This window comes from Rattus norvegicus, chromosome 5 (genome assembly GCF_021556685.1).
Source record: "Rattus norvegicus strain SHRSP/BbbUtx chromosome 5, alternate assembly SHRSP_T2T, whole genome shotgun sequence".
Classification (NCBI taxonomy): Eukaryota; Metazoa; Chordata; class Mammalia; order Rodentia; family Muridae; genus Rattus; species Rattus norvegicus.
This window is the reverse complement of record NC_141538.1, coordinates 134,442,296-134,470,171: the sequence shown is the minus strand read 5'-3', so window position 1 is coordinate 134,470,171 and position 27,876 is coordinate 134,442,296. Positions and strand designations below refer to the sequence as shown.

Genomic DNA, 27,876 nt, shown 5'->3' with positions numbered 1-27,876 from the left:
GTCGGCGCGCACAGAGGCCCCGCCCCTTCCTGTCGCTGCGGCCCGCAGCTGGCGGCGGGGCCCGGCGCCCGCTCAGCCCGCCCCCTCCCTGCCGCCCCGCCCGCGCCACCGCGCCGGCCGCTGTCAGAGGCGCGTTGTATGCTGAGCAGCTGTCGTCGCTGGCTGCTGCACGTCCTGGTCCCGAGCTTCCCGCCGCTAACCCGCGGACTGCGGTTCTTCCCTCTCCAACTCATGAAGCCGTTGGTCGTGTTCGTTTTGGGCGGGCCCGGTGCGGGCAAGGGGACCCAGTGCGCGCGCATTGTTGAGGTGAGGACGTGTGGGAGGGCGGCGGAGAGCTCCCGGGTTGAGCGGGCCGGGGCCAGAGGGAGCAGCCGCGCTGGCGGCCGCGCCCCCCGCCGTGGGGAGCGGACTACGAGTCCCGACGGCCACCGCGCGCCCAGGCCGAGGGGCGTCGAGTCTGCGAGTGCGCGCCGCTGTGTCCGCTTTGTTTCCGCGCGCCCTTGCTTCCCCTCTGGGATCGGGGTCTTTTCTTCTCGCTACATCCCTGGCTGTCAGTGCTCGGCTAATCCGCCTCGTGGAACCTGACCCGGATCTTGTGGTAGTTAAAGTACCGGAGCCGTGAGAGCCCAGGCACTAACCTTTGGCCCAGCTGCCAACTCAACGCCTTTTCCTTGGACGAGTGAGTCACTCACTCTCACTGAACCTCAGTTGTCTAATCATATAAGAAACTCTGCTCTCCGAGAAAGTAAAGCACCACCCAACTATAAAATACTCTTATTTAAAATGAATGTTTACTTTAGGGCTGGAGAGATGGCTGAACGGGTTAGGGCGCCTGCCGCTAAGTTCCATCCCTGAGACCCACATAGAGAGAACCAATCCCCCCCCCCCCCCCGAGTTGTCCTCTGATGTTCACTCTCGAGCTGTGGCTAGAATGTTTGCCCACACAAATATCTGTATACAATGAAAGTTTTGACATAAGTTTACCAGTTCCATTCTTTTAGTATTTGAGGTCAGGGATGGCATGTACAAGGAGAGAGGCAGACTTCTAATTCAAGCAGGTATGGGTACACACCCCGATTTTCTACCCTCTGAGCTGTTAGGATGTGGTGAGGAAGGCTTAACGGACTGTCTTGGGCAGTGTTTTAAAGGAAACAAGACAATCAGAAAGAAAAGGCAATCAGAGTTGGGGTAAAACATCCAACTTTCACCATTGAATTGAGTGCTTGGTAAAAAGTTTTGACCCAGAACTTGATAAATAATTTCTTTTCCTATAGGCTGTGGCCTATATTTGCTTTGGATGTTTTCATACATTCATACATTCAACTCCTGTCCTATATTCTATTCTCTAAAGAACACCCACAATATATAGAATAATGTGTTCTTAAAGTTATATGTTTTACAGTTGTATTTAGAATGACAGATGACTTTTGAAAACCAGTTAATCACAAAGAACGTATAATTTTTCTCCTTATTTTTACTTCTGTTTGTTTTACCTTTTAAAAAGCCAAATGCCAGGCTGGAGAGATGGCTCAGTGGTTAAGAGTGCTGACTGCTCTTCCTGAGGTTCTGAGTTCAATTCCCAGTAACCACATGATGGCTCACAACTGTCTGTAATGGGATCCAATGTCCTCTTCTGGTGTATCTGAAGACAACTACAGTGTACTCAATATATGAAATAAATCTTTAAAAAAAAAGCCAAATGCCAAGTGGATGGTTTCAGGTTTATTTTATAAGTAAAATGATTAAAATATAGATTGCATGGTAAAGGAGGGAGTAGGGATTTAGAATAAAAACAGGTAAGCGCTTCAAGACCTGACTCTGGTATTGTTTTTTTCTAGCCCCAGAGAAGTTTCTTTTAGTTTAAGTTCCTTTGTAAGAAGGAAGAAAATAGAAATGTCTGTTTTGTATTTGTGACTGTTAAATGAGGTCTCACACCTGGCACATAGATGCAAATGTTTAAGCTTCCTGGTTTTATTTTATCGGTCATTTAATTTGTTTTTGGAAAGACAGCAGGTTTATTTAATGTATTGTAAAGAACAGCAGGCTGGTATAAGATCACTATAAGATTACTATCTGAAACTGGTCATTTTTATTTTAGAGATGCAGTACTTTTTATTTTTAAGAGAGTACACTGTCGGGCTGGAGAGATGGCTCAGTGGTTAAGAGCACTGACTGCTCTTCCAGCCGTCCTGAGTTCAATTCCCAGCAACCACAGGGTGGCTCACAACCATCTGTAATGGGATCTGATGCCTTCTTCTGGCCTGTCTGAAGACAGGGACAGTATACGCATATGCATTAAATAAATAAATAAATAAATAAATAAATTTCACAACCATCTGTAATGGGATCTGATGCCTTCTTCTGGCCTGTCTGAAGACAGGGACAGTATACGCATATGCATTAAATAAACAAACAAACAAACAAACAAACAAACAAATAAACAAACACATAAACAAACTTAAAAATAAAAAGAGTACACTGTCCTACTCTTTACATACCAGAAGAGGGCATCTGATCCCATTACAGATGGTTGTGAGCCACCATGTGGTTGTGGTGAATTGAACTCAGGACCTCTGGAAGAGTAGTCAGTGAGTGCTCTTAACCTCTGAGCCAAACTCTATAGCCCCTAAAGGTGCATTCATATTTGAGTGCACCCAAATACTTTCTGAATTTATCTCCTTAAATGTCTGTACTCAATCTAATAATACCTGTTACTCCACTGGATTAAAAATCTCTGTGGTCAGTGACTAGTATTTCTACTTTGTGAAGTAGTAGTTGATAATACTTGTTAATTATCAGAATCCATGATGATTTGGGTTTTTTTTTGAGATCTATTCTTTTACTTACTATTTAAGACTTTAGCAGTTATATGAACTTAAGCCGTGGGTTGTTGGTTCTGTTTTTGTTCATTTTTCTGGTTGCACTGACAGTGAAGCCCAGGGTCTCAAACATGAAAGGCATGCACTCTGTGACAGAGCATCTCCCTTTGTTCTTTTTACTTTAAAATTCTTAATAAGTTGTCCCAGCATTTACTTTATAACTAAGGCAGGCCTTAAACTTGTGGTTCTTTTGGCACAATGTCATAAAAAGTTGTGATTCTAGGCCTGTCTCACCAGGCCATCTAGAATAGATTGTTTTGAACTGTTTGCTGTTGACTCCAGTTGCCATAAGCATCCGTCGGATACTCTCCTGTTTCAGATGTATAATTTAACAATGACTGTTCTTCAGCTGCTTAAATAAACACTGGGATGTCTGGAGTCAGGTAAGTCAGACATTTCCCAAACCCTTTGTGAGTGCATTTTGGCTCAATATTTCATTATGCAGGCAGGCAGCTGTGAGCATAATCCCCAAAGATGGCAAGTTTTAAAATTAATTTTTTCCTGTAGGGAAAATGTTATATAACTCAATGTTAAATTTGCCAACTGTCATCTAAGCAAATTTAGTTTACAGGGTACCTGAGATGTGGTTGGTTACAGAATTGTTTCTTTGGAGAGATCTTCAGGCTGCCAGAAGTTGTGTTGTGTTGTTTGTTTTGAGGTATGGTCTCCTTACCCTCACTCAGACTGGCCTCAAACTCTCTTTTCCTGCCTCAGTCTCCCAAGTGCTAGGACTGGAAGTGTATGCTACCATGTGCTGTCAGAAGTGCACCTTGGTTTCCGGGATACAGAACTGGAGGGTACCTGACCCTCAGGTTCTGGAGAATTGGAGTTAGTTGGAGAGTGTTGTAGGGAACCTGGAAGTTTTCTGGAGTCACACTCTACTTTGGTAATTGCTCCATGGGGAGGGGAGGGCAGGTCAGATGGAGAGAGAGCCTTTTACTGTGTCTCCTACTGGAGCAAGAAGTTTTAAGAGAGCTTTGGGAATTGACTTCACTCATTTATTTATAGTTGTCCTTTCAGTTTAATTTTATTTTCTAATTATTTCCAAATCTTTGTTCTTTTATACTATTTTCTAAGTCTCTAATACTTTTATTTCAACTAAGTTATTCAGTGAAATTATTATATAATGATGTTTTCCTAAGATTCAGAGGGATGTTGTATCATTTAAATTTCTTACTTAATATGTTGTGTGTATTTAAGTGTATGTGCACATACTATGGTACATGTGTAGAGGACAGCTTTGTGGAGTTGGCTCCCTCCTTTTACCTTTATGTGAGCTCAGGGATGGAAGTCAGGTCATCAGGCCTCACTTGTTCATTTTTAAAAATTAAGCTTTATGGGGCTGGAGAGATGGCTCAGCGGTTAAGAGCACCGACTGCTCTTCCAGAGGTCCTGAGTTCAATTCCCAGGAACCACATGGTGGCTCACAACCATCTGTAAAGAGATCCGATGCCCTCTTCTGGTGTATCTGAAGACAGCTACAGTGTACTTATATATAATAAATAAATCAAAAAAAATTAAGCTTTATATTTGTTTTGGTCAAAAATAAACTAGAGTACTGTGACCTAAAGTTACTTTTGAAAATAGCATCCCCAATTTTGTATGGGTTGGTTGGAAAGAATATTTAATTTCTTTCTCACATACTATGAACATTTTGTTTACATAAGTAGTGAGTAAAGCTTATGTTTATCATCTGTGTCATAACTTCCTTAAGAGCCTTCTTGAATGGATGACGCATACTATGGTTAGAAAAGTTTTGGATGAGATTGAATTTAGGCATGTAGAAGTCAGAACTTGATTTTTATTTATCTTTTTGTCTCTGTTGTTGAGTATTGTACCTAGCACACAATAGGTACTTGGTGATTAAAAGTGATAGCAGAAGACATTAATATATCATGAAGCTGTATACATTTTAAAAATTTGGTCTCTAGGGGGCACCCAAGTAGCTTTCTGGACTAACATGAATAAGACCTGTCTTTGAGATGTTTTTGTTTACTCCGAGTGAATGAATGGAAACTACGCTTAGCAGAATTTTAAAAGCTTTTCATTTCAAAATCCAGAACTCATCACACACATTCATAAGGAGCTAAAGAAAAATCTGGTAGACCTTTAGTTTTATTCTAGTCTTTTAAGAGTTGGACTTTTTTTTCTCAGTAGGATAGGATTTAAAGGATGGTTTTTTTAAAAAAATTAAAAGCTATAAAGAGTCTATAAAAGAAATGGCTTACAAAACACTTGCCTTTGGGAGCTAGAGAGATGGCTTTGTTCTTAAGAGCACTAGTTAGATTGGTAGCACCCACATGGTGCTCACTCCGTCTGTAACTTCAGTTCCAGGCTTTTGACTTTCACAGGCACCAGGCTTTCACATGGCACACATACATGCATGCAGGCAAAAACCCAGGCATGTTTAAAAAGGCAACAAAATTTGACTCTTGGAGAAACACTATTTAAGAGTGCTTGTTGTGCCAGAATACAGCAAATACAGAGGCGAATGCCAGCAGCAAACCACTGAACTGAGAATAGGACCCCCGTTGAAGGAATCAGAGAAAGAACTGGAAGAGTTTGAAGGGGCTCGAGACCCTATATGTACAACAATGCCAAGCAACCAGAGCTTCCAGGGACTAAGCCACTACCTAAAGACTATACAAGGACTGACCCTGGACTCTGACCTCATAGGTAGCAATGAATATCCTAGTAAGAGCACCAGTGGAAGGGGAAGCCCTGGGTCCTGCTAAGACTGAACCCCCAGTGAACTAGACTGTTGGGGGGAGGGCGGCAATGGGGGGGAGGGTTGGGAGGGGAACTCCCATAAGGAAGGGGAGGGGGGAGGGGGATGTTTGCCCGGAAACCAAAGAATTATTATTAAGTATTAAATAAATTAAAAAAAAAAAGAAATTAACAATCTGAAAAAAAAGATAAAAAAAAGAGTGCTTGTTGTAAGGTAAGGTTTTTTTGTTTTGTTTTAGTGGTAGTGGTTTTTTGTTTGCTTTTGCTTTTTGTTTTGTTTCCTTTTTGGTTTTGGTTTTGGTTTTGATTTTGGAGACGGATTCTCTGGTAACAGTCCTGGCTGTCCTGGAACTGGCTTTGTAGATCAGTCTGGCCTCAAACTCAGAGGTCAGCTTGCTTCTGTCTTCTGAGTTAACATAAGGTTTTTTTTTTTGTTGTTCATATTTTAGGAGAGGTGAGAAGAACTTCTACTATATTTTTCTATTTTACATTGCAAAAGTACATGTCAGAGACAAGATCAGTTTCTTTCCATCTAGAGGTTACCATTATTTACTGCTTTCCTATCTGTATCTAAAAAAAGCAAAACAAAAACAAAACAGACTTCCTGTTTTAATTTTATGTGTGTGATGAGTGTTTGCCTGCATATACTGCATAAATGCCTGCTGCCTCTGAGGCCAGAAGAATGTGTCAGCTCTCCTGGAACTAGAGTTATATACAGTTGTGAGCTACCATGTGGGTACTGGAACCAAACTGCACTTCTCTACATAAGAGCAACAAATGAGCCAAGCCATTGACTGGAAATATTTAAAACTTTTACATCTAATAGGTTATTCACTTTCCCCCAGAACTAAATCAATCATGTTCATTTAGTCTTTTAGGGCTTTCTATGTACTTGATAGATTTTTATTTGTAGCTGCAGAATATTCTGGATATTGTCATAGCATTTGTTGTACCATTTCACTTGATGGCTATTCAGAACAGTTTCTATGGGTATTTTTGCTGTTAATTGTGCTTCAGTGAGCTTTCTTGTAAATGTAACTTTGTGTATGGATATTTTGTTTATTGGATTCATAAAAGTGGATTGGTGCCTCATAGTATCTGCATTTTATTTTAATTGATAATTACTTACGATTACTTGGGAAAAAATTGAGTTTTCCAGAGGAACACAGCTATTAAGAGATGTAATTAAAACATGTAAAAGGGTTTGTATTTGGAGAACTCTCTCACACTTGTAAATGCTGAGAGGCCATGAGAGGCCGTATGTAAACAGGAGAATCAAAGAAGCTGGTGGTACTTAGAATTCAAAGACCAGAGAACCTTAAGTTTTCTAGGAGAACAATTTTTCTATTTTTCCACCTTTTTTTTTTTTGGAGCTGGGGACCGAACCCAGGGCCTTGTGCTTGCTAGGCAAGCGCTCTACCACTGAGCTAAATCTCCAACCCCTCCACCTTTTGTTATAAAAACTCTCATCAGATTGGATGGTGAGCTGAGGAGAGCTGTTCTAGTTTCCTGGATTTTTATAACATCTGGGAATCCTCTTACTGTCCTGCCCTTCTCCCATTATTGACTATTCCCTTAAACTGTGAGCCCAAGTAAACCCTCCTTTAAATTGCTTTTTGTCATATGTGGGCCTAGCAATGTGAAATTCACAATATCAGAGTTCATGGCCTTTGTGAATCTCAGACCAGGATACCAAAATAACCACCAGCTCCTCTGGGTTAAGGGAGCTAATAGTAATTTTTTTTCCAAGATGGGATTTCTTTTTATAGCCCTGGTTGTCCTGGAATTAGTTTTGTAGACTAGACTGGCTTTGAGCTCAGAGATCTACTTGCCTCTACCTAGAGTGCTGGGACCAAAGGCCTGCCGGATCGTGTCTGGATCTAACAGTTAAGAAAACAAAACAAAACATTAAAATTAGTCTCTTCCTCAGTCCACCCTAAATTGTTCTTCTTCAATATCAGTTATTTCCACATCCTTATTCTCCTTGAAATCTTGATTTATTCCCTTTGGATTGAAGTTCCACAGACCATATTTGGTTAATCTAGATGTGTTCCAGTTCAAATGCTATTAAAACTGTGTTTGTGAAAGACCTCAAAGTCACACACAAGTACAGTCTTATAACAGTTGGTTTTGAATCGAAATCAGAGCATTTCTAAAAATGACTTCAGGGTCTGGAGAGGTGGCTTAGCATTAAGAGTGCTGGCTGCTCTTACAGGGGACCTGGGATCAGTTCCCAGCACCCACAAGGTGACTCACAGCCATCTGTATGTAACCCCAGTTTCAAAGCATTGGATGCCCTCTGATGGGTACCAGGCACATACTTGGTGTACTTACAGGCAGCTGAAATAAAAATAATTGTTTTTACAAAGGAAAAATCATGCTAGGGAGGCTTTGCATGGGCATTCCTATCCCACCGTGTGTGTGTGTGTGTGTGTGTGTGTGTGTGTGTGTGTGTGTGTGTGTGTGAGAGAGAGAGAGAGAGAGAGAGAGAGAGAGAACAAAAGTGAGCGCGTGCAGAGGCTTGCTCTCTTGTTTTTATGCCATGTTCTAGGTCTTGTTACTTTTAAGCTAATAACTTAATTCAGTTGCTGCATGAGAGTGTATTTGCTGTAACATTTCAGCTGCTTTAACCTGTCAAATCAAGAATGTTTTTACAGACTAAACATGTGATAAGAGCATTTAGAAGTTAATAGAGAACAGGTGTAGCTGGAGAGACGCTGCTGACAGTTTTGTTCTGCTTGATGAAGAAAGTTAACAAAATATCAGTTGGATAAAGGCAAAAGGACTAGTTGTAACTTACTTCCTCACAAAGGTCCTGTGAAACATAGTCTCTGTGCCTGGTTTCTGTCAGTCTTTTCTAAAAGACCTGTAAGTTGGTCCCATTCATCATTGGAGTATGCCACATACTCAGAAGCAGATATACTCATTTTTGGGTATGTGAAAGACTGCTTCCTGCCCACTTCCTGTTTGGAGCTTCCAGAATGTATTAGTCATTGGTGTTTGCTATTGGAAAGCACTTGTGTTTAAACACACAGTATAGTTACCTATATAGTTACATACTGTTTAGGTGGATCATAACATGAATTTCCATTTTCTTGGTGTCTACTGAGAGCATAGATGCACTTTATAAGTTTGGATCGTGTGATTGACTTAATGGTTAATTTAGGTTTTCAGATGGTCGAAGATTATCTTTGTTATTCATTTAGTGACTATTGGGCAACGCAAGTAGAAATGGCAGTGTTTCTGAAGCAAATGAAACAAGCAAATGGCCAGAATCTGGCAGGATCAAGATGGTCAGATACACCTGGTTCTTTGTGTGGGGATGAAGTTTTCAAGTACATCCCTGTGTTACACATCCCTGTTGACTTTGAGTCCCCTTTTAAATGTGCACCAGCAGATTCTGTGAGTCAAAGGTCATAGCAGGCCATGTATCCTTAATAAGTAGGCAGCATAAGTAAGAAATAAAACTTGTTATATTATGCCATTGGGTTTGGGGGATCGCTATTCCATAACCTAGCCAAACTTGAGTAGTACATATGCTCAGCCTGGTTGCTAGGAGGTGATCACCTTCTTTCAGACAGTTATTGCTTAACTGTACTAATACAGAGTATATGCTGGACTTACCTGTGCACTACAGGTGTGAGTACAACGCTAATGATAAGGATGCAATTCCTTGGAAAGGTAAGTTGTATAATGGAATTCTAGAACAGTCCCTGAACTACTCTGAAGTTAATTCGCCCCAATTCCTTTTTTTGTGACTAGGGAACTCATTGCTAGGTGCTAAAGCCATCATTAGCACTTATTCCAAAGGCGTCATCCAAGCACAGGAAGGATACAATCTTCATAAACTCTAATTTCGTATATGGAAGGTTTCCTCCTGGGATTTCTCTTTCAGTAAATATCCTTCCCTCCTTCCATCAACTCTCCCACTCAGACCTTTCAGAAACTTGAAGGCTAAAACTACATGTCTGCATTCGTCACCAAGGTGTGTCAAGGTCTAATTACTAAGGCCCGTTAAGGACTAATTCTCAGTGGGGCTCAGGAGACCTGGACCAAGTTTTCTCTGTATTAGGTAGGAAGTCAGCACATTTCAGTTTACCCTGGAACTGGAGTTGTGGACAATTGGGAGCTGTCATGTGGGTGGTGGGTCCTCCAGAAGAGCAGCCAATGTTCTTCATCACTGAGCCATCTCTCCAGCCTTGCACCTAAAGTTTTAAATTGTAAAACATAATCTCATCCTGTGGGCCCTTTTATTTTTATTTTTGTAATGTCCTTGGAGAGGAAGTTTTAATGACCAGGTAATAATATATCTTGAATATTTACTCATGGTGTACTTTTTCATGCTTGTGATGCAGAGAATTAAAAACTTGGTAAGTTAGTTCAGGACTACAAAGAAGACAATAACTGATAACTATATTGGAGTTGAGGACAGATAGAGAAGGGATAATATATAGAAAGAAAAGAAGAGGTAGCATAGGTTCTAGTTAGTTAAATCAGATTAGTTTGATGGGAGAAGGTGCCCATTTTCAGTGTGTAGCTGTGGTAGGAAAAGAAATTTATAGAAAATATTTTCTATGAGTTTGTCCCTTTTTATGGCATTTCCCTTGATGAACACTTCAATCAAGAACTTGTTTGCTCTGCAGTTTAAAAGTAGACATAGTTATCCATATTCAACATTAGATCTTAGGCTAGATTAGGATTGATTGCTATTTAATCAAAAACATATATTCTTGGGCTGAGCATGGTGGTACACATCTTTAATCCCAGCATTCTGGAAGCAAAGGCAGGTGAATCTCTGTGAGTTCAGTCCACCCTGATCTACATAGAGAGTTCCAGGATAGCCAGGGCTATAAAGTGAGGCCCCATCAAAACAAAATATATATTCCTAGATTGACTTTTAAAATGAGTAAATATATTTATGAAGGTAAATTTTAAACCAAAATATAATATGCACAAATTCTCAAAAGCAAATGATTTTACTTATATTTTCTGGTAAGATAGGTTATTGAACTAAAAATGAAGGTGATTCTTTTCTATAAGCAGTATTTGATTATTTTGTTGTTGAGAAAGGTTGCTTAGCAGAACAGTTCTGATAGGTCATTTTGGAGCTTAAGATGGTGTGTGTATGTTGTCCACTATATCTATACACATGGTATTTTTCAAATGTTTTGTTTATAATTTTGAACTCTAATGTCTGGAGCCAGGCCTCATTGAATATGTTTCCTTTTAAACCTTTGGGTAATCTCATGAATTCTAAATTTGCATCTGTTTCTAGGATGTGAAACTGGACTGTTTTCTGTCTCGTCTATAACTCTTGACTCCATGCCCATGTGGTGTGTTGCTATATTGTACTTTGGTTTCTCCTTTGTTTATGGGATGGATCACTTTTCAGAGAAAATTTTATCTAAACATTTGAGTTGATTTTTCGGTTTGGGGGAAGTTCATGGAGACTTTCCTCTAAAGCTGTTATTTTCTTTTAAGTTTTTTTTATTATAAGTTTGTAAGTGTTTTTGTTACATATATACATGTGTGCCATGTGCATGCCTTGTGCCTGTGGACATCCGAAGAGGATGTCAGATTCCCTGATACTGGAGTTAAAGAAAGTCCTGAGCCACCCTGTGGGTACCTAGGATCTAAGCCTAGGTCCTCTTCCAGAGCAGACAGTGTTTAACTGCTGAGCCATCTCCAGCCCTTAAGCTGTCATTTTCTAAATGATCCCCTTTCACATTTGAAGCAAGTGTTGATGGTACAGGTTCAGTTTCCCTTTCTCTTGGAATCAGATTTGGGGAGATACAAGGTGGTTATAAGCGCTACCATTGGACAATAGTGAAGTGAGTTTATGGTCCTGTTGAAATTGTTAATCTTCAAAACCATTTATTTATTGCATATGGGTATATAGAAGTCAAAGGACAATTTGTACTGTCTGCTCTGGGAGAGGACCTAGGCTTAGATCCTAGGTACCCACATGGTGGCTCAGGACTTTCTTTAACTCCAGTATCAGACATCCTCTTCTTTCCTTCTAGCTTGCTGTGGCTAGGGATGAATACAGGTCACCAGGCTTGGTAGCAAGTGACTCTTGAGCCATCTCACCAGCCTAGAAATTGAATTGAGTCAAAAGATGTGCAAACTGAAACTTAGATTTACTGACAACTCCCGTCCCCTCCCCCCCTCTCCCCAACTTCCTGTGTAGCCCTGGCTATCCTGGAACTCACTCTATAGACCAGGCTGACCTTAAACTAAGATCTCTACCTGCTTCTGCCTTCCAAGTGCTGAGATTAAAGGTGTGCACCATCACTGCCTGGCTGTAAAAATAGTTTCTTCTAAGCTGTTGCCTAGCCTTTGTTGTTGGTTTTGGTTCTTTTGGATTTTTGGATTTTTTTCCTTATATTTTGAGACAGGCCTCACATTTTAGCCCAGTCTTACCTTGAACTACTAGGTAACACAGGCTAGTCTCAAACTAAAGATACTCCTCCTGCCTCAGCCTCCTTGGGTCTAGGATTATAGTTATGAGCTGACACACCAAACTCACTTTGCCTTTTTGAGACATAGTCTTGCTATGTAGCCCAAGCTGGCCTTAAACTTCAGGTCTTTCTGCCTCAATTTCCCTGGTAACTCCTTTATAATTCTGAAGCCTTTCTCTGTTCAGAAGTTTTTTTTTTTGTTTTTTTTGTTTTTTTTTTTTTTGGTTCTTTTTTTTCGGAGCTGGGGACGGAACCCAGGGCCTTGCGCTCTACCACTGAGCTAAATCCCCAACCCCTGTTCAGAAGTTTTTATATGATCAAATATAAACCCAAGTTATTTGACTTTGCTTAGCAACATCTGTCTATATCTCAGAATTCTTTTTCTTTAGTACTTCTTGCTTTTTGTTTTAGAGCTTTAAGTAACTGGACATTTGCCAGTGATGAGATAAGGATCTGACTTTTCTATGAATTGATACTCATTGAAATGGTGTACACATATCACTCATTTTCTTCACTGATTCGTAAGGGTTTTGTTTTGTTTTGTTTTGTTTTGTTTTGTTTTGTTTTGTTTTGTTTTGTTTTGTATCTAGGTCTCATATAGCCCAGAGTGACCTCAAACTCACTAGGAAGCTGAGTCTGATCCTCTTGGCTCTTCTCACGTCCCAAGTGCTAGGGTTTCAGGGCATGTCACTGCACCTGCTTCTTCACTGAGACATTTATTTTTAAAGGTTTATTTATTTAATATATGTGAGTACACTGCCACTGTCTTCAGACATACTACAGAAGAGGATATCAGATCCCATTACAGATGGTTGTGAGCCGCCCTGTGGTTGCTGGGATTGAACTCAGGGCATCTGGAAGAGCAGTCAGTGCTTTTAACCTCTGAGCCATCTCTCCAGTCCGTCTTCACTGAGTTTTAATGTTACTATCATTGAATTCCCATTTGGACTGTTTATATATTCTGTTTCAGAACTGCTTTGTTAGTGCCTGTTTTAAAATGCTTCGTATATAGTTAGGCAAGTCCTCATTTGTACTTGTAAATATTATTTCCAGTTTTGACTATTTATGCTTATTTCTTAGAAACTTGTCAATAAATTCATCAAGTTTTTTTTTTGTTTGTTTTTTAAGCAAACAAACATGTTTGGTGTGTGGGTAGTTCAGTGGCAGAGCCCCTTGCCTACCATTTTCAGAAGCTTTGGATTTGATCCCCAACACTACAAAATAAACAGACAAATTCCAGTCATTTTCAATGTCTGTCTGTCTATCTATCTATCTATCTATCTATCTATCTATCTATCTATCTATCTATCTATCTATCTATCTATCTATCTATCGGTCTAAATGTAGCTCTCACTGGCCTGGAACTCACATTGATCCATCCCCTTTGCCTCCACCCAGTAGGAGGTACATTTTTAGACTAATATATAAAAACACAAATGTTTCAGTAGGAATCTTTCATAGGTTTCAATACTTTTTTATTATTCTTTGAAAATTTCCTTTTTCTTTTTTTTTTCCGGAGCTGGGGACCTAACCCAGGGCCTTGCATTTGCTAGGGAAGCCCTCTACCACTGAGCTAAATCCCCAACCTATTCTTTGAAAATTTCATACATGTATACAATGTATCTGACTCCTTCCTTTCAGCTTCCTTTTGTTCTTTTTTTTTTTTTTTCGGAGCTGGGGACCGAACCCAGGGCCTTGCGCTTCCTAGGCAAGCGCTCTACCACTGAGCTAAATCCCCAGTCCCAAAAAAAATTTTTTTTTTTCTTTTCTTTTTTTTCCGGAGCTGGGGACCGAACCCAGGGCCTTGCGCTCGCTAGGCAAATGCTCTACCGCTGAGCTAAATCCCCAACCCCCTCCTTTCAGCTTCCTGAGGTATTCCCTGGGTATATCTTTTTCCCAGCTTTATGCCCCCTCTCTTTTCGTTTCTTCATATAATTCTTACATAGTGTATTTTAAGTTTATTCCTAAATTTGTTTTATCACTATTTTTATTACATTTTAAAATTTACATGTGTTTGTATATACTTGTGTGCAGAAATCAGAGGACCACTTGCTGGAGTTGATTTTCTTCTTCCACTAAATAGGTTCTAGGGATTGAACTTAGGTCCTGAGGCTTAGCAGCAAACACCTTTACTCTTTGGACCATCTCACCTGTCACCTGTCTTTATGTGTGTGTGTGTGTGTGTGTGTGTGTGTGTGTGTGTGTGTGTGTGTGTGTTGGGTAGAAAGACAAGTATCCACGTATGTATCATAGACTGATTGTGGCGATCAAAGGATAACCTTTGGGATCAGTTGTCTCCTTGCACCATGGGCTTTGGGGATTGAATCCGGTTGTGCAGCAAATGCTTTAGACCTACTTACTGCCCCCCTCCCAAATGAGTATTTCCTGACTAGTCACTGCTGGTTGATTTAAAAAAGAGTAAGCAGAAAATATGAACAAACAAGAGAAATAAATTCTTATTGTGGCTCATGTTTTTTGGGTTTTTGTTTGTTTTTGTTGTTATGCACAGAAATATTTGTATTGCCAGTTTTTTGGAACCTCAGTATTTAAAGCTTTTTGCAGACTTTGGTAGACTTAGCTTTGGTTTCGGTTTTGGGCAGGGTCTCAATGTGTAGCCCAAGCTGTCTGGAATTCAGAGAATCCTCTTGCGTTTGCCCCCCAAGTGCTGAATTAAAGATGTGTGCCACCATGCCCTGTGCAAGCCTGTTTTCCAGGTGATTTCTTATTGAACCTGGGGCTTGCCATTTTGGCTAGACTGTGACTGCTTTCTGGTCCCCATGCTAGGATTGTAGATTGTGTATGGTTATGCCCCACTTTTATTTAAGTACTTGGATCCAAACTCAGGTCCTCTTGCTTGTAGGCAAGCACTTACTCACTGAGCCATCTCTCCAGACCCCCAAATAATAAGGACTTTGAGGGCCAGAGAGGGCTTAGTAGGTAAAGTGCTTGCTAGCAAGACTAGCCAGAGTTGGAGCCTTAGAATGTACATGGTAGAAGAGAAGAGAACCAACTCTCACAAGTTGTCCTCTGACCTCCACAAGCGCCCACATACATATACACAGGAATAATGAAGGAGTTTTTTGAGACAGGGTCTCTCTCCCTTTGTAGCCCATATTGGCCTTGAACTCACAGAGGTTAGTTAGCACACTTCTGCCTTTCAAGTAAAGGGAAGTGCTACCATATCCAGCAAGAAGTGTTGGTTTTGTTTTTAGATGCTGAGTAATTTTATTTGCTCAACTGCTTTAAAGCTGTATGTGTAGCATATATTCCTGCTGTCTTCTTTCTGTGAGATTAAGGAGAGGCCTCTTCATTTCACACAGCAGTCTAATGTCACTTTCTAAACTCTACAGTAATAGAAAGAGGAGGCACTAGGCATTTGAATACTCCTGCTTTCACAGTCCTTGTATTGGTATAACATTTGTGTCTTGAACTCTGCTTTTTCTTCTTCTTTTCCCTTTTAGAGAGGGTTTTACTTAGCCAAGGTTTGTTTCAAACTCCTGATCCCTCCTGCTTCTGGTTCCTGGGTTCTGAGATTACAGGTCTATACCAACTCTCCTAATTTTTTTTTAATTTTGATTTTTTTTATATAGGACCATAACTAATTTTTAAAGTTTTGTGTGTAGTTTTAGTATTAAGGGTTGAGCCCACAGCCTTTCACCTGCCAGGTGAAGTATTGTACCACTGAGGAATGTCCCAGATCCCAGCATTATCTAAATTTTGAAAGGAAGAAAAGGCAGTTGCTTAAAAAGTGAATGTTTTTAAAATGTGGAAGTTTAAATGACTGTGTCATCCATAATCTCATATATTTGAATGTCTTGTTCCTTGGTAGACTGTGAGAGAAAGATTGGGAGGTATGGTCTTGCTGGAGGAGGTGTATCACTGGGGCGGAGAGGAGTTTGAGGTTTCACTGTGGTTCAGGACATAAAGCCCTCAGCTACTGTTCCAGTGCCATGCCTCTCTGCTTCCTGTCTTGATTATGTACCGACCGTCTGAAACTTGAAAACAACCCCCAATTAAATGCTTTCTCTATAAGAATTGCCTTAGTCATGGTGTCTCTTCGAAGCAGTAAAACAGTGACTAAGCCTCAGTGGTTGGAGTAGATTAAATTGACATCTGCCTGCTTGTGCTAAAGAGTACTGCTTTGTTCTTACTGAGACCATGGTAACTTGTCATCCTCCAAATTGAACCGTCATGCTTGGTTCATAAGTGTTGCTTTACAACTCATTTTCTTTGGTTTCTTCTCTTCTTCTTCCTTCTCTCTGACTTCTTTTTCAAAACTCTTTCCTCCCTTTCTCCCCCCCCCCCTTTTTTTTTCCCCCGCAGACAGGGTTTCTCTGTGTATCCCTGGCTATCCTGGAATTCACTCTGTAGACCAGTCTGGTTCAAACTGGGAGATCCTTGTTTTTGCCTCTGTCTCGATTAAAGGCGTGCACCTGGCTGTCGTCATTCTTTTTGAGACAGGGTCTTGCTGTGTGCCCTTGCCAGCCTCAAACATGGAGTGGTTCTCCTGCCACTGCCTCCTGAGTGCTGAGACTATAAGTGCCACTATACCCAATTATGTATTTTTTCTTACGTGTGTATCTGCACATACTCCTGCTTGTGCAGTGATCCACACGTGGAGGTCAGAGCACAGCTTGTGGTAGTTGGTTCTCTTCTTCCACTTTGTGGATCCTGTGATCAAACTCAGGTCTTCAAGATTGGTGACAAATATCTTTACCCACTGAGCCATGTCATGAGCTGACCTTGTGTTTGTTTTGTTTTGTTTTGTTTTGTTTTGTTTTGTTTTTTGAGACAGAGTTCCATATATCTTAGGCTGACCTCAAACTTGTTAGAAGCTGAGAATGACCTTGAACTTCTGATCCTCCTGCCTTCACCTCTAAGCACTGAGATTAGAAGCCTGTATCACTATACCTTTTTTACCCCTAAGACAGAGTTCTCTGTGCCATCCTAGCTGCCCTGGAACTTACTCTGTAGACCAGGCTGGTCTCAAACTCACAGAGATCCACTTGTCTCTGCCTCCCCAGTGCTGGGATCAAAGGTGTACACCACCACATGCTTTAGTATGCCTTTTTAATGGCGTGTTGTATGTTAGATGTATGGACTTCACACATGGTAGAAAACACTCTGCCAACTTAGCTATTATACCCTAATGTAATACCTGGCTTTTTTGCTTTTTAAAAATAAAATTTAATTGATTAAAAAACCCAGTTGTGTGGGCTGGAGAGATGGCTCAGTGGTTAAGAGCACTGACTGCTCTTTCAGAGGTCCTGAGTTCAATTCCCAACAACCACATGGTGGCTCACAACCATCTGTGATGAGATCTGATGCCCTCTTCTGGTGTGTCTGAGGACAGTTGCAGTGTACTTACATAATAAATAAATAAATAAATAAATAAATAAGTAAGTAAGTAAGTAAGTAAGTAAGTAAGTAAATATTTTTTTAAAAAGTTGTGTATATGGATGTTTTACCTGCATGTTATGTCTGTGGACCGCATTCATGCAGTGCCTGTGGAGCCAGAAGAGGGATCCGATCTCCTAGAGCTGGAGTCAGACAGTTGCGAGTCTCCATGTTGGGCCAGGGATTGAATCCAGGTCCTTTACGAGAGAAGCAAGTGCTTTTAACAACCAAGACATCTCTTCAGCTCTTTTCAACCTCTAGAAGAACAAAGATGAAATCTTAAAGCTTAGATAGATACCCTCACTACATTGGGCTTGGATATTAGTCACTAGAAAACTATCTTAGTTGAATAATACCTAATAATTGCTATTGTCCTTGTAGTTTATAGGACTTATAAGCTGCTGTGCTTATGAATATGAGAATCACTAGGCTTTACTTGCTAAAAAATAATGTGAGAAAAAATTGGCTAAGGCCAGAAATATCTATTTTTGCTTTCTTCAGATTTGCCATCACTGATCACTTAATAACAGCCCAGTTCCATGGTAACTAGTTTGCAAATGATGGTTACTTTTTTGCTGTTGAAATTCTCTTAGAGCATGGCTTCAGTAAAATCCTTATGAAGAATGTAGTAGAAAAATGAACCAGGTTAAGAGACTGTAAAAATGGAATGTCAACGAGAAAGTGGGACATAGACCCAGGGTGTTGACATGGCTATGCTGAGATGTACTCCTTTGACGTTGTCGGCAATGCCACTTGCTTTTCAGACAGACTGTAAAGTTGTCTTACATTGGTGGTGGCTGCAGTGCTTAAGCTTTCCTAGAAGTTGGCTCCCAGCACTCATGTTGTCAGTCTCGTAGCCACCTATAACTTCAGCTACAGAAGAACCAACACTCTTGTGACCTTTGCAGGCACAATACTCACATACACAGATCTACACTGTCATTCATACACACACACACACATATATACATATATATATGTATACATATATATATGTATATATATACATAAAATTCAAAAATAAACTCTAAAAAGTTGCTTTTACAGTACCGTTTATGTGTATATTATATGTCTATAGGTCCAATTTATAACTAGTTTTCTTTTTTTTCCGAAAGTGATCTAATCCCATTTTCTAATACATAATCTTGCTAGTTTGAGTCCTCTGATGTCAGGAAATGGTGAGTACCGTAATGTAAATTACCTGCCAGGTTTCTGACTGTATGGTTCACATTGCAGGACCACAGAGCACTCTCTATCGCATGTGCTGTCAGTAGAGCTGTTTGTCTCTGCATTGTCCAGTATTAACTATATGCTGTAAGTACTTGGCCAGAGACGAGCATGCAGCAAGCAGAGCTTCCAAGCAAGAGCCAGCAGAAAAGGTGTGACAGGAAGCTGCCATCATTTGTGGACACTGGTGGCAAATGCTTTTGAAAAGTGTACATAGTAAGTGGGAGAGTAGGTCACACTCATTTTTCATAAAGCCCTTTAGTACTCAACTTTCAGACATCTGCCTATGCTCAGTGATGAAGCAGGCAATTTAGCAACCAGTGTGGAAGTGATTGAACAATTTTACATTTCTATTTTCTGTAAATAAATAGCAGGAGTTCTTTAAACAGATGGCAATTTTAACATTTCTGATAAAATCTCTTACTATAAGCACTTATAGGGATGAGACAGAAACATGATGATGCTATGCTATGGTTTCTTTATTTTCTTTTCTTTTTTCTTTTCTTTTTTTTCGGAGCTGGGGACCGAACCCAGGGCCTTGCGCTTGCTAGGCAAGCACTCTACCACTGAGCTATAAGTCCCCAACCCGGTTTCTTTATTTTCATCCAAATTTATATCTAAGTTCAGGCACCAAATATCCTTTTCAGAGTTTATTTCCTCTGCTGATAGCATTATTGCTACGTTACTATTTCATGAGCAAGAACAAATATAACCAGTCCTTTCAGGAGATAGAATGAGGATGAAGATGCAGCAGAAAGCTCAGGATAGTTTTGATCATTTGGAGCTTTCTAAAAAACTCAATTGAGGGGCTGGGGATTTAGCTCAGTGGTAGAGCGCTTACCTAGGAAGCGCAAGGCCCTGGGTTCGGTCCCCAGCTCCGAAAAAAAGAACCAAAAAAAAAAAAAAAAAAAAAAAACTCAATTGAAGTACCTGGGGTTGGTTGGTTGGTTTGTTTGTTTTTAATGGCCTTAAAATTCAGAGTTCTCCTGCCCCAGCCCCTCGATACATACTACCACACTGGGTGAGAAACACTTGTTTTTTGTTTTTTTCTTCTTCTTTTTTTTTTTTTTTTTTTTTTTTTTTTTGAGCTGGGGACCGAACCCAGGGCCTTGCGCTTGCTAGGCAAGTGCTCTACCGCTGAGCTAAATCCCCAACCCCTGTTTTTTGTTTTTTTAAGATTTATTTATTTTATGTGTATGAGTACACTGTAGCTGTCTTCAGACACATCAGAAGAGGGCATCAGATCCCATTACAGATGGTTGTGAGCCACCATGTGGTTGCTGGGATTTGAACTCAGGACCTCTGGAAGAGCAGTCAGTGCTCTTAACCGCTGAGCCATCGCTCTAGCCCCCCAGGAAACAGTTTTAAGAGTTGGGTAATGGTGTGGTCTACCTCACACCTTAACCTTCAAGTTATAAAGTATATACACAAGATAAAAATGCATTGAAGGACTCTTAAGAATTGAGTGATGTATGTTGTATGAATGTGTATTAAATATGAATATCCTAATATTTGAGAGTGGGTTGTGTCGTTCTTTTCATTAGTAGAAGTAGACATGTAAATTCATATGGGGAAGCTTTTCATAATTCAGGCTTTCCTTGAGACTGTGGTCTCCTTATTGCACTGAAGCAGTGTCAGTGCCTCCCTCCCTGTCTTCTGTGCCTTAGCTTAAGTGCAAGGCCATGTGCACCACTTATCTCAAAAGAGCGGATCAGCCAATGGCATTGTAGTCATTTTAGTTTTTATGGATAGGTTTATGGTGTTAACTCTGTAATGTTTCTGTTCTGTCCTTGTCCTTATAGCAAGTGCCACTTTATGATGGAGATAGGCAGTTTTGTTCAAACACCGTAAGAGTGCGCTTGCACAAACCCAAATGATATATAGGTCAGTTTAGACATACTGACTTTTTTGTTTTGAGTTTCGGATTTTTGGTAGATATTTTCATTCTTACATTTAAACTTGGATTGTGTTTGTGAAAAAGTACAGTGAGATGTCAGTGTTTTGACTAGTTGGATGAATGTTGAGGTACTTTCATTGTGCAAACGTAGTTATAAAAGGATAAGTCTGTTTACTAATAAGCAAACTGGAATTTATAAAATCTCTTAAATTTTCTTTTAGTATTTATTTACCCCATAAGCAAAACTACTTTATTGTAGAAAATTATAATAGAAATTAACATAAAGTTATGTATATCCCTGTCACTGGATTGAATGAATGCTGATATTTCTATATGTTTTTTGTTCCAGAAATATGGCTACACACACCTTTCTGCAGGAGAGCTTCTTCGTGATGAAAGGAAGAATCCAGATTCACAGTATGGTGAACTTATTGAAAAGTACATTAAAGAAGGAAAGATTGTACCAGTTGAGATAACCATCAGTTTATTAAAGAGGGTAAGAAGCATAAATACCAACTTGTTCAAACTACCAGGGACATAAGAAGCTAAATTCAACTTCATTTGAATAATGAGAAACCAGACTATTAAATTTCTTGATTATGGAAGGTAGTGTGGTCTTTGAAAATGGCAGTGTAGGAAAGTGCTTTCACTGTGAAGAAATTGACAGTAGCCAGGATGCTCTGCCTTGGTCTAAGGCCAGCTATAGCCCAGCATAACGTACACATAGGTATATGTTGTTTTGTTTCTGAAACAGCCTCATGTATCCCAGGCTGGCCTGGAAGTTACCTAGTCAGGGATCTTCCTGCATCTGCCTCTTAGGATTCCAGGACCCATCCTTTCCAGCATGCAACAGTTCTCTCCCGTTGTGGTTATTCTCCCTTCCACTGCTCTGTCCTCCCTTCTCTTGAATGTGTTCTCTCCTGCTGTGATTCCCATTCACGGTTGTTCTCATTGTTTCTGTTTTAAAGTCTCTTTATTTTCCTCATGAATGCATTGCTATTTTCAATGTGAGATTGAAAATACACACACTAACACACACACACACACACACACACACACACACTCACTCACTCACACACACCCTACCTTGGTAGGTAGTGCTTTCCTGCAGGTCCCTAGGACTAATCAGTAACAGGTATTTTGACATAACAAAACTAGTGAAACAGAATTGCATTGTTAGGAAAAGGAAGCAGTAAATGGATCTCAATATTGAATCTTGGGTGTAACTGGAGACACGTGGGTTGTAGAATGACTCTTACACAGTCTGCCAAGGATTTAGACAGATTAAAGATTACATCTACTGTTCATATTACTCCCATATTCTGTATAAGTTCTAGCTTTGGAAAAAGATGATGAGATATGTTTTCGCAATATTTCTGAATGTGTCGCACTTGTGCTGTCTGTGTTCGGAGGTAGCCAGTGCCATTTAGGTATGATTAACTTGAGATTTTTATAATTTTATCTTATTTTGCTTTTGAGACAAGCTTTATATAGCTCTGGCTGTCCTGTAGCTCTCTGTGTAGACCAGGCCAGTCTCAGACTTAGAGATTTGTCTATCTCTGTCTCCTAGTTTTTTATTTTGGTATTGAGTCCTAATAGTGCTAACAAGTTGGCAGGTCTGGTAATACAGGCTTGGGAAGCTAAGGTCAGAGGAATCTTAGTCAAGACTGACCTGAGCTATGGCTGAGTTCAAGGCTAACCTGGAGAATTCAGTGGGATCCTGCTCAATAAATAAATAAACAAACAAAAAGTAAAAAGACTGGGATGTTGCACAGTAATAGAGTGCTTCCCCAGCTTGCAGCTATTAGGTTTGAATTATGGTAAATTTGAGCCCCGATAGAAGGAGCGTGTTTTCAGCAGTGAGCAGTCGTGCACACACATAGCCCTAGTTCTTCAAGTTGGAAACCAGACCATGTTACATAGTGAGTCCCTGTCTGAAAAACAAAAAACCAGAACTGCTTCCTCCAATAGCACAGTGATTAGAGAGGGAGAGATGTGAGCGGCACAGATGTTACAGCAAAGCTCTGAGGTTAGCTTGTATGAGAAGGCGTATGCGCTGTGCTGATGAGCTGTCACTGTCCTATCATCTTATTTCAGTAGACATGGTTGTGGCCCACTGGTAGGGATGCTAGGTGGCAGTGATACTCACAGTAAAGAAGACTACCTCTTGGCCAGGAAGCAAAAAGATAAAAGGGCCAGGATTTTGTGCAAGTGCACTCTTATGGTGTTTGAACAAAACTGCCTATCTCGGGTTGGGGATTTGGCTCAGTGGTAGAGCGCTTGCCTAGCAAGTGCAAGGCCCTGGGTTCTGTCCCCAGCTCCGGAAAAAACAAAAAACAAACAAACAAAAAAAAAAAACTGCCTATCTCCATCATAAAGTGACACTTGCTATAAGGACAAGGACAGAACAGAAACATTACAGAGTTAACACCATAAAGCCTATCTATAAAAACTAAAATGACTACAATGCCATTAGGCAATATGCTCTTCTGAGATAAGTGGTGCACATGGCCTTGCACTTAAGCTAAGGCACAGAAGACAGGGAGGGAGGCACTGACACTGCTTCTGTTTAGACATGTTGATCCCTAGTCGTCTTTAGAAGTGTATTTCAGTGAGCAATGAGGCCACTCTCTTGAAGGTAGGCCCACCCAGAGACCAAGCTTTTAACAAACACATGAATCTTCAGAGGATATTCAGTATGCACACTACAGGATATGTTTCATAAGATATGGAAACTGCAGAAGTGGGGGAACAAGAAGAATAGGGGAACACATATCTACAGTCTCTCCAGGAAGCAGCCATGTCAAGAAGTTGGTCATTTCTGCCTAGGCTGTTTCCCTGTGTACCGTCCATGCCTGTGGCTTAGGGGAAAGTAGCAAATAGCCACCTGCCTGCTCTTCTGCCTAAGAAATTGTCTTTTAGCTGGGCGTGGTGGTGTGTGCCTTTGATACGCAGAAGCATGGTGTACAGAGTGAGTTCCAGGACTGCTAGGACTACATAGAGAGAAAAATAAAGGGAAAGAAATTGCCCTTTGGTGATGCAGTATTGAGCCTAAGTCTTTCTGCTTTTAGGAAATGGACCAAACAATGGCTGCCAATGCTCAGAAGAATAAATTCTTGATTGATGGCTTTCCAAGAAATCAAGACAACCTTCAGGGTTGGAACAAGACCATGGATGGGAAAGCAGATGTATCTTTTGTTCTGTTTTTTGACTGTAATAATGAGGTAATGCACATACTCATCTGTCCTCATGGGCTTCCAGCTATAGGTGGTCAGCTGTTAGAGAAAAATAAGGATTTTTTCATTTATATATTCTGTTGGCAGCAGCATATATATCCAGTGAGTGACTAGATTGGGTGGGCAGAACAGCATTACCTTGTTAATAGAATGTTGAGGGCTATCAGTATTGGTAGCTTTGTGACCCTAAGGCTTGCTTTATTTTCTATATAGAGGAAAAGTCAAGTTGGTTTTTTGTTTGTTTTGATAAACATCATATATAGTAATGTTAGGTTATGAAGCTGGAGTGCTGCTTAAGTGTGTGCTGCTTGGAATGGTATGTTGTTTACTAGAAGGTACAGATCTGGATAAGTGGAGAAGACTACTATTGTGAGGAATTTGTTGTCCAAGAATAAAATGATTTGGAAAATAGCAAGAATAAATTCTCCATTCCTACCCCCAACAATTTTAATAGCAAACCCAGACATACCTTTGAATAAGTAAACAAATTTCTCAGAATCATTAATTAAAAAGCCTGACTGTGTTGGACAACCACCATGCTATAAATTGTATTCAATTGACGCCAGCAGCCTGAATCTGAAGTAGTGCCTTAAGGAAGTAGGCTGTTCTTAGGTTGAATTATAAATGTGCCTCTCCTAAAGGCTTGCCACGGCTTTTGAGTTGTTTTAAAATGGAGCTCTCTCCTCCCAACTCTTAAAAATATGTTTTCACTTATTCTTCAAAGTTAACTTTAGAATGTTACCACAGCTTTATAACTAAGGAATGTGTATTCACGATTAACAAGAGATGCTTTATTCAAATATGTTGACTCAAATATTTGGATATTTATGGAATTATTGTAAAGTAAGCAAAAATGGTACAAAGTTTGAGGCACATAATTCATCCCTAATGAGTTAATAATATGTCAGAGACGAAGCCATACCCACACAGATCTTCTTTTTATTGCCGTTTGAAAAAAACACAGCAGGAAAAACTGAGTCATGAATGAATTCTTACTATGATCTGTACTTATTTAACCTAGTTTATATAAATTGTACCACATGTTTAAATTTAAAAAGATTTTGCATGTTGATTAATGACTTAGACACGTTCAGTTTAATGCAGAATGTTTTGTGGTTTTTTTCTGTTTCAGTCTCTTCAAAATATTTTCTTTTCTGCTTTTTTTTAAGCATAACTTTTTACTTCTGTCTCTTTAGATCTGTATTGACCGATGTCTTGAAAGGGGAAAAAGTAGTGGTAGGAGTGATGACAACAGAGAGAGCTTGGAAAAGAGGTACCTCAGCCTTACCACCTCATTCCTGGTCTGCACGTGCGAACGGGTTGTTCTGTTCTGTTCTATTTTGTTGAGAAAAAGAACATGTCATTCTCACATAGGCACAGTGTCTTGGGTAAAAAGAGAAAGCATCAGACTCTCTTGTCAACCTTTCTATAGTGTGCAAGAGGGAGGACAGTTAATCTACAACTGTGAAATAATTGTTTCTTTTTTTTTTTTTTTTTTTTTTTTTTTTTTTTTTTTTTTTTTTTTGGTTCTTTTTTTTCGGAGCTGGGGACCGAACCCAGGGCCTTGCGCGTCCTAGGCAAGCGCTCTACCACTGAGCTAAATCCCCAGCCCCATAATTGTTTCTTTTGCAGAATTCAGACTTATCTTGAATCAACAAAACCAATTATTGACCTATATGAAGAAATGGGCAAAGTCAAGAAAATAGACGCTTCTAAGTCTGTTGATGAAGTAAGTGTATCTGCCTTGTCCTTGCAGCAAATAAAAAACGTGACCACTGGGGTAGGTATAAAGAAAAGATACTCTAAACGATAGGACTTAGCTTTTCAAGACGTTTGAGGCTAACTGTGAAATGTGCTTTTTTTTTTTAGTAAGACTGAAATGGGTTTTATAACATCAGACCTGTTTTTCACAAGAAGTGGGTAGTTTATTAATTCCAAACCTCTTTTCTCAAACAGGGAAAGATTGGTATTTTCAGTACAATGATTTGGATCTTGTTCATTGTTAAAATCTGTAGCACAACTGGCACGTCATAGCCAAGGGCCCCAGCTGGTCTCTCTTACAGAACACAGAACTCCTGAGGTACAGGTTTCCCAGGATGCAGCTCTTTCTCTCTCTCTGTCTTGCTCAGAGCTCAGTGTCTGTCAGTCCCTGCCTGCAGATGCTCCTACTGCTTTCTGAGTTCATCTACTCTCCCTTTCCCCAATCCTCAGTCTTGTTTCTCTTGAAATCACTGGCCAAAGCAAGGCTCTGAGGAGGACTCACTGAGCAAATCTGTCACCCGCAGATTTCTTGTTTTCTGCCTGTAGCAGGGAGTCGTTTGGTACATGATAGAGAGCGCTTGGCCATTTAGAATCAGGATGACTCTGTTGTTGGAGTTTGTATTTTAGCAGACTGCTAGCAGCCCATCAAGAAGCACATTTAGTCCAAAAGCATTTTAATAAAATGGAAGGCAGAAGCTCACAGTTTTATGTGCTTTGTTTAACTTACTGATAGAGTGAAAGGAATGGAAGAAATTATGATGTTTAAAATCAGTACAAAATTGATGTTTTTGAACAGGAACTTAGCTGTACAATCTTTTATCTGTATTTCGTTTATTTTTAATTTTGGAGTTGGGACTTGAACCCAGGACCTCAAACATGCTACACTGTGTTTTAACAATATCTGCTTTTAAAATTGTCTTTCTCCCCGACAGGTTTTTGGTGACGTTATGAAGATTTTTGACAAAGAAGGCTAACTAACCCTGGGACATCTTTGAAATCATGCTTGAATATTGCTTTGATAGCTGCTATCACAGCCCCCTTTTAAGGCAGTTTTAAGATTACATCTCAATTAATGTCTAGAAATATATAGTAAGACAAATTATGTGTTTTTTAATTTGTGGTCACAGTGCACAGTGAATTCAGGTTTAAATCATTTTAGGTATTATGGTGCTCACAAAATGAAGAAGGGTATCAGCTAATTCTTGTCTGTGTTAAAAGACTATCCCCTTAATCCCTTTTATGTCTGTGCCTTCTGGGAGACAATTTCTTTTTAGTATGCATGTGTATCCCTTTTGTAATTGCAGTGTGTTGGGATTTGGGATTTCCACTTCCTCTTACTGCACATTTAAAATTTCCAACCTGCTAAGTGAATTTGTGGACCAAATTTAAAGGAACTTTATGTGTAGCTGGTTCTTGCTCAAGGTGTTTAGTAAACAAACTCAGAAAATGGATTCCTAGCAATGTTCTATTTATCAGATGACTGACCATTTCCTGTCGAAAGTTAAAACGTAGAGATTGATTTACTACAGCTTGTGCAAAGTCTTTGTTCCAAGGTTTGAGTCGGGACAGGAGCTTCAGAGCCTGGCAGGATTGTCAGCTGTCTTCTGACATCATCTGTGGGGCAAGGGTCACAAGGAGTGACTTGTGTTCCTGTGCTCTGGGACACAGAGCTAGTCATCATTCAGCCAATGTTAGCATAGTTCCTAGAAGTAGACTCTTGACACGCATTCACTAGTTTATGCTAATTTGTTCTTGTTTTAATAATAATTTGTTCAAGTTTTTTTTTGTTTGTTTTGTTTCTTAGACTAAATACAGAGTTGGAATAAATTAGATAAAGCAATCTAGTGGTTAAAATCCCATTTGTATTTTATTTTCTGGAATATGTTTTTCATGGTTACTTGTTTTAAAAGATTTTAAAAAATCATTGCACTTTGGTCAGAAAGATAATAAATATATCTTATAAATGTTTGATTCCCTTCCTGCTTGCTTTTTCAATAAAGTTTGAAAGTCCAAGTGATTTTCTTTCTCTAAAAAATTAAAAATTTGTTTTCTTTTTTTCTTTGGTCTTTTTTTTCCTATCCCTAAAACTGAGTGGTAACTAAGGTTCTTTATTAAACAATGTTTATGAATGTCTTGTCTGCATGTATGTTTGCATACCATGTGCATGCCTAGTGCCCACAAGAGTCAGAAGGTGTCAGAGCTCCTGCTTCTAGAGTTACAGAAAATTGTGAGTTGCCTTGTGGGTGCTTGGAACAACCCAGGTCCTCTGCAAGAGCTGCAAATGCTTCTCA

General features: G+C 39.9%; 1 protein-coding gene across 2 annotated transcripts; it reads left to right on the top strand.

Annotated features, from left to right (window-relative positions):
- Nucleotides 1–42: 42 nt before the first annotated feature.
- Cmpk1 (cytidine/uridine monophosphate kinase 1) lies at nucleotides 43–27,627 on the top strand. 2 transcript variants are annotated; one of them, NM_001025655.1, is made up of 6 exons: nucleotides 43–306; nucleotides 20,938–21,084; nucleotides 23,660–23,812; nucleotides 25,021–25,097; nucleotides 25,457–25,553; nucleotides 26,518–27,627. In NM_001025655.1, the coding sequence occupies exons 1-6, from the start codon at nucleotides 139–141 to the stop codon at nucleotides 26,557–26,559; spliced, it is 684 nt and encodes a 227-aa protein (NP_001020826.1). In that variant the 5' UTR covers nucleotides 43–138; the 3' UTR covers nucleotides 26,560–27,627. The 2 variants fall into 2 exon arrangements, 1 of the variants encoding a protein (NP_001020826.1); XR_015619527.1 differs by having other exon boundaries at nucleotides 123–306; nucleotides 25,457–25,904.
- The last annotated feature ends 249 nt before the right edge of the window (nucleotides 27,628–27,876 follow it).

Excerpts from the sequence above, each read along its gene's own strand:
- Cmpk1 (NM_001025655.1), top strand. The coding sequence starts at position 139 with ATGCTGAGCAGCTGTCGTCGCTGGCTGCTGCACGTCCTGGTCCCGAGC. Across the intron at positions 307-20,937 it reads AGTGCGCGCGCATTGTTGAG|AAATATGGCTACACACACCT; the intron begins GTGAGGACGTGT and ends TTTTTGTTCCAG. Across the intron at positions 25,554-26,517 it reads CTTCTAAGTCTGTTGATGAA|GTTTTTGGTGACGTTATGAA; the intron begins GTAAGTGTATCT and ends TCTCCCCGACAG.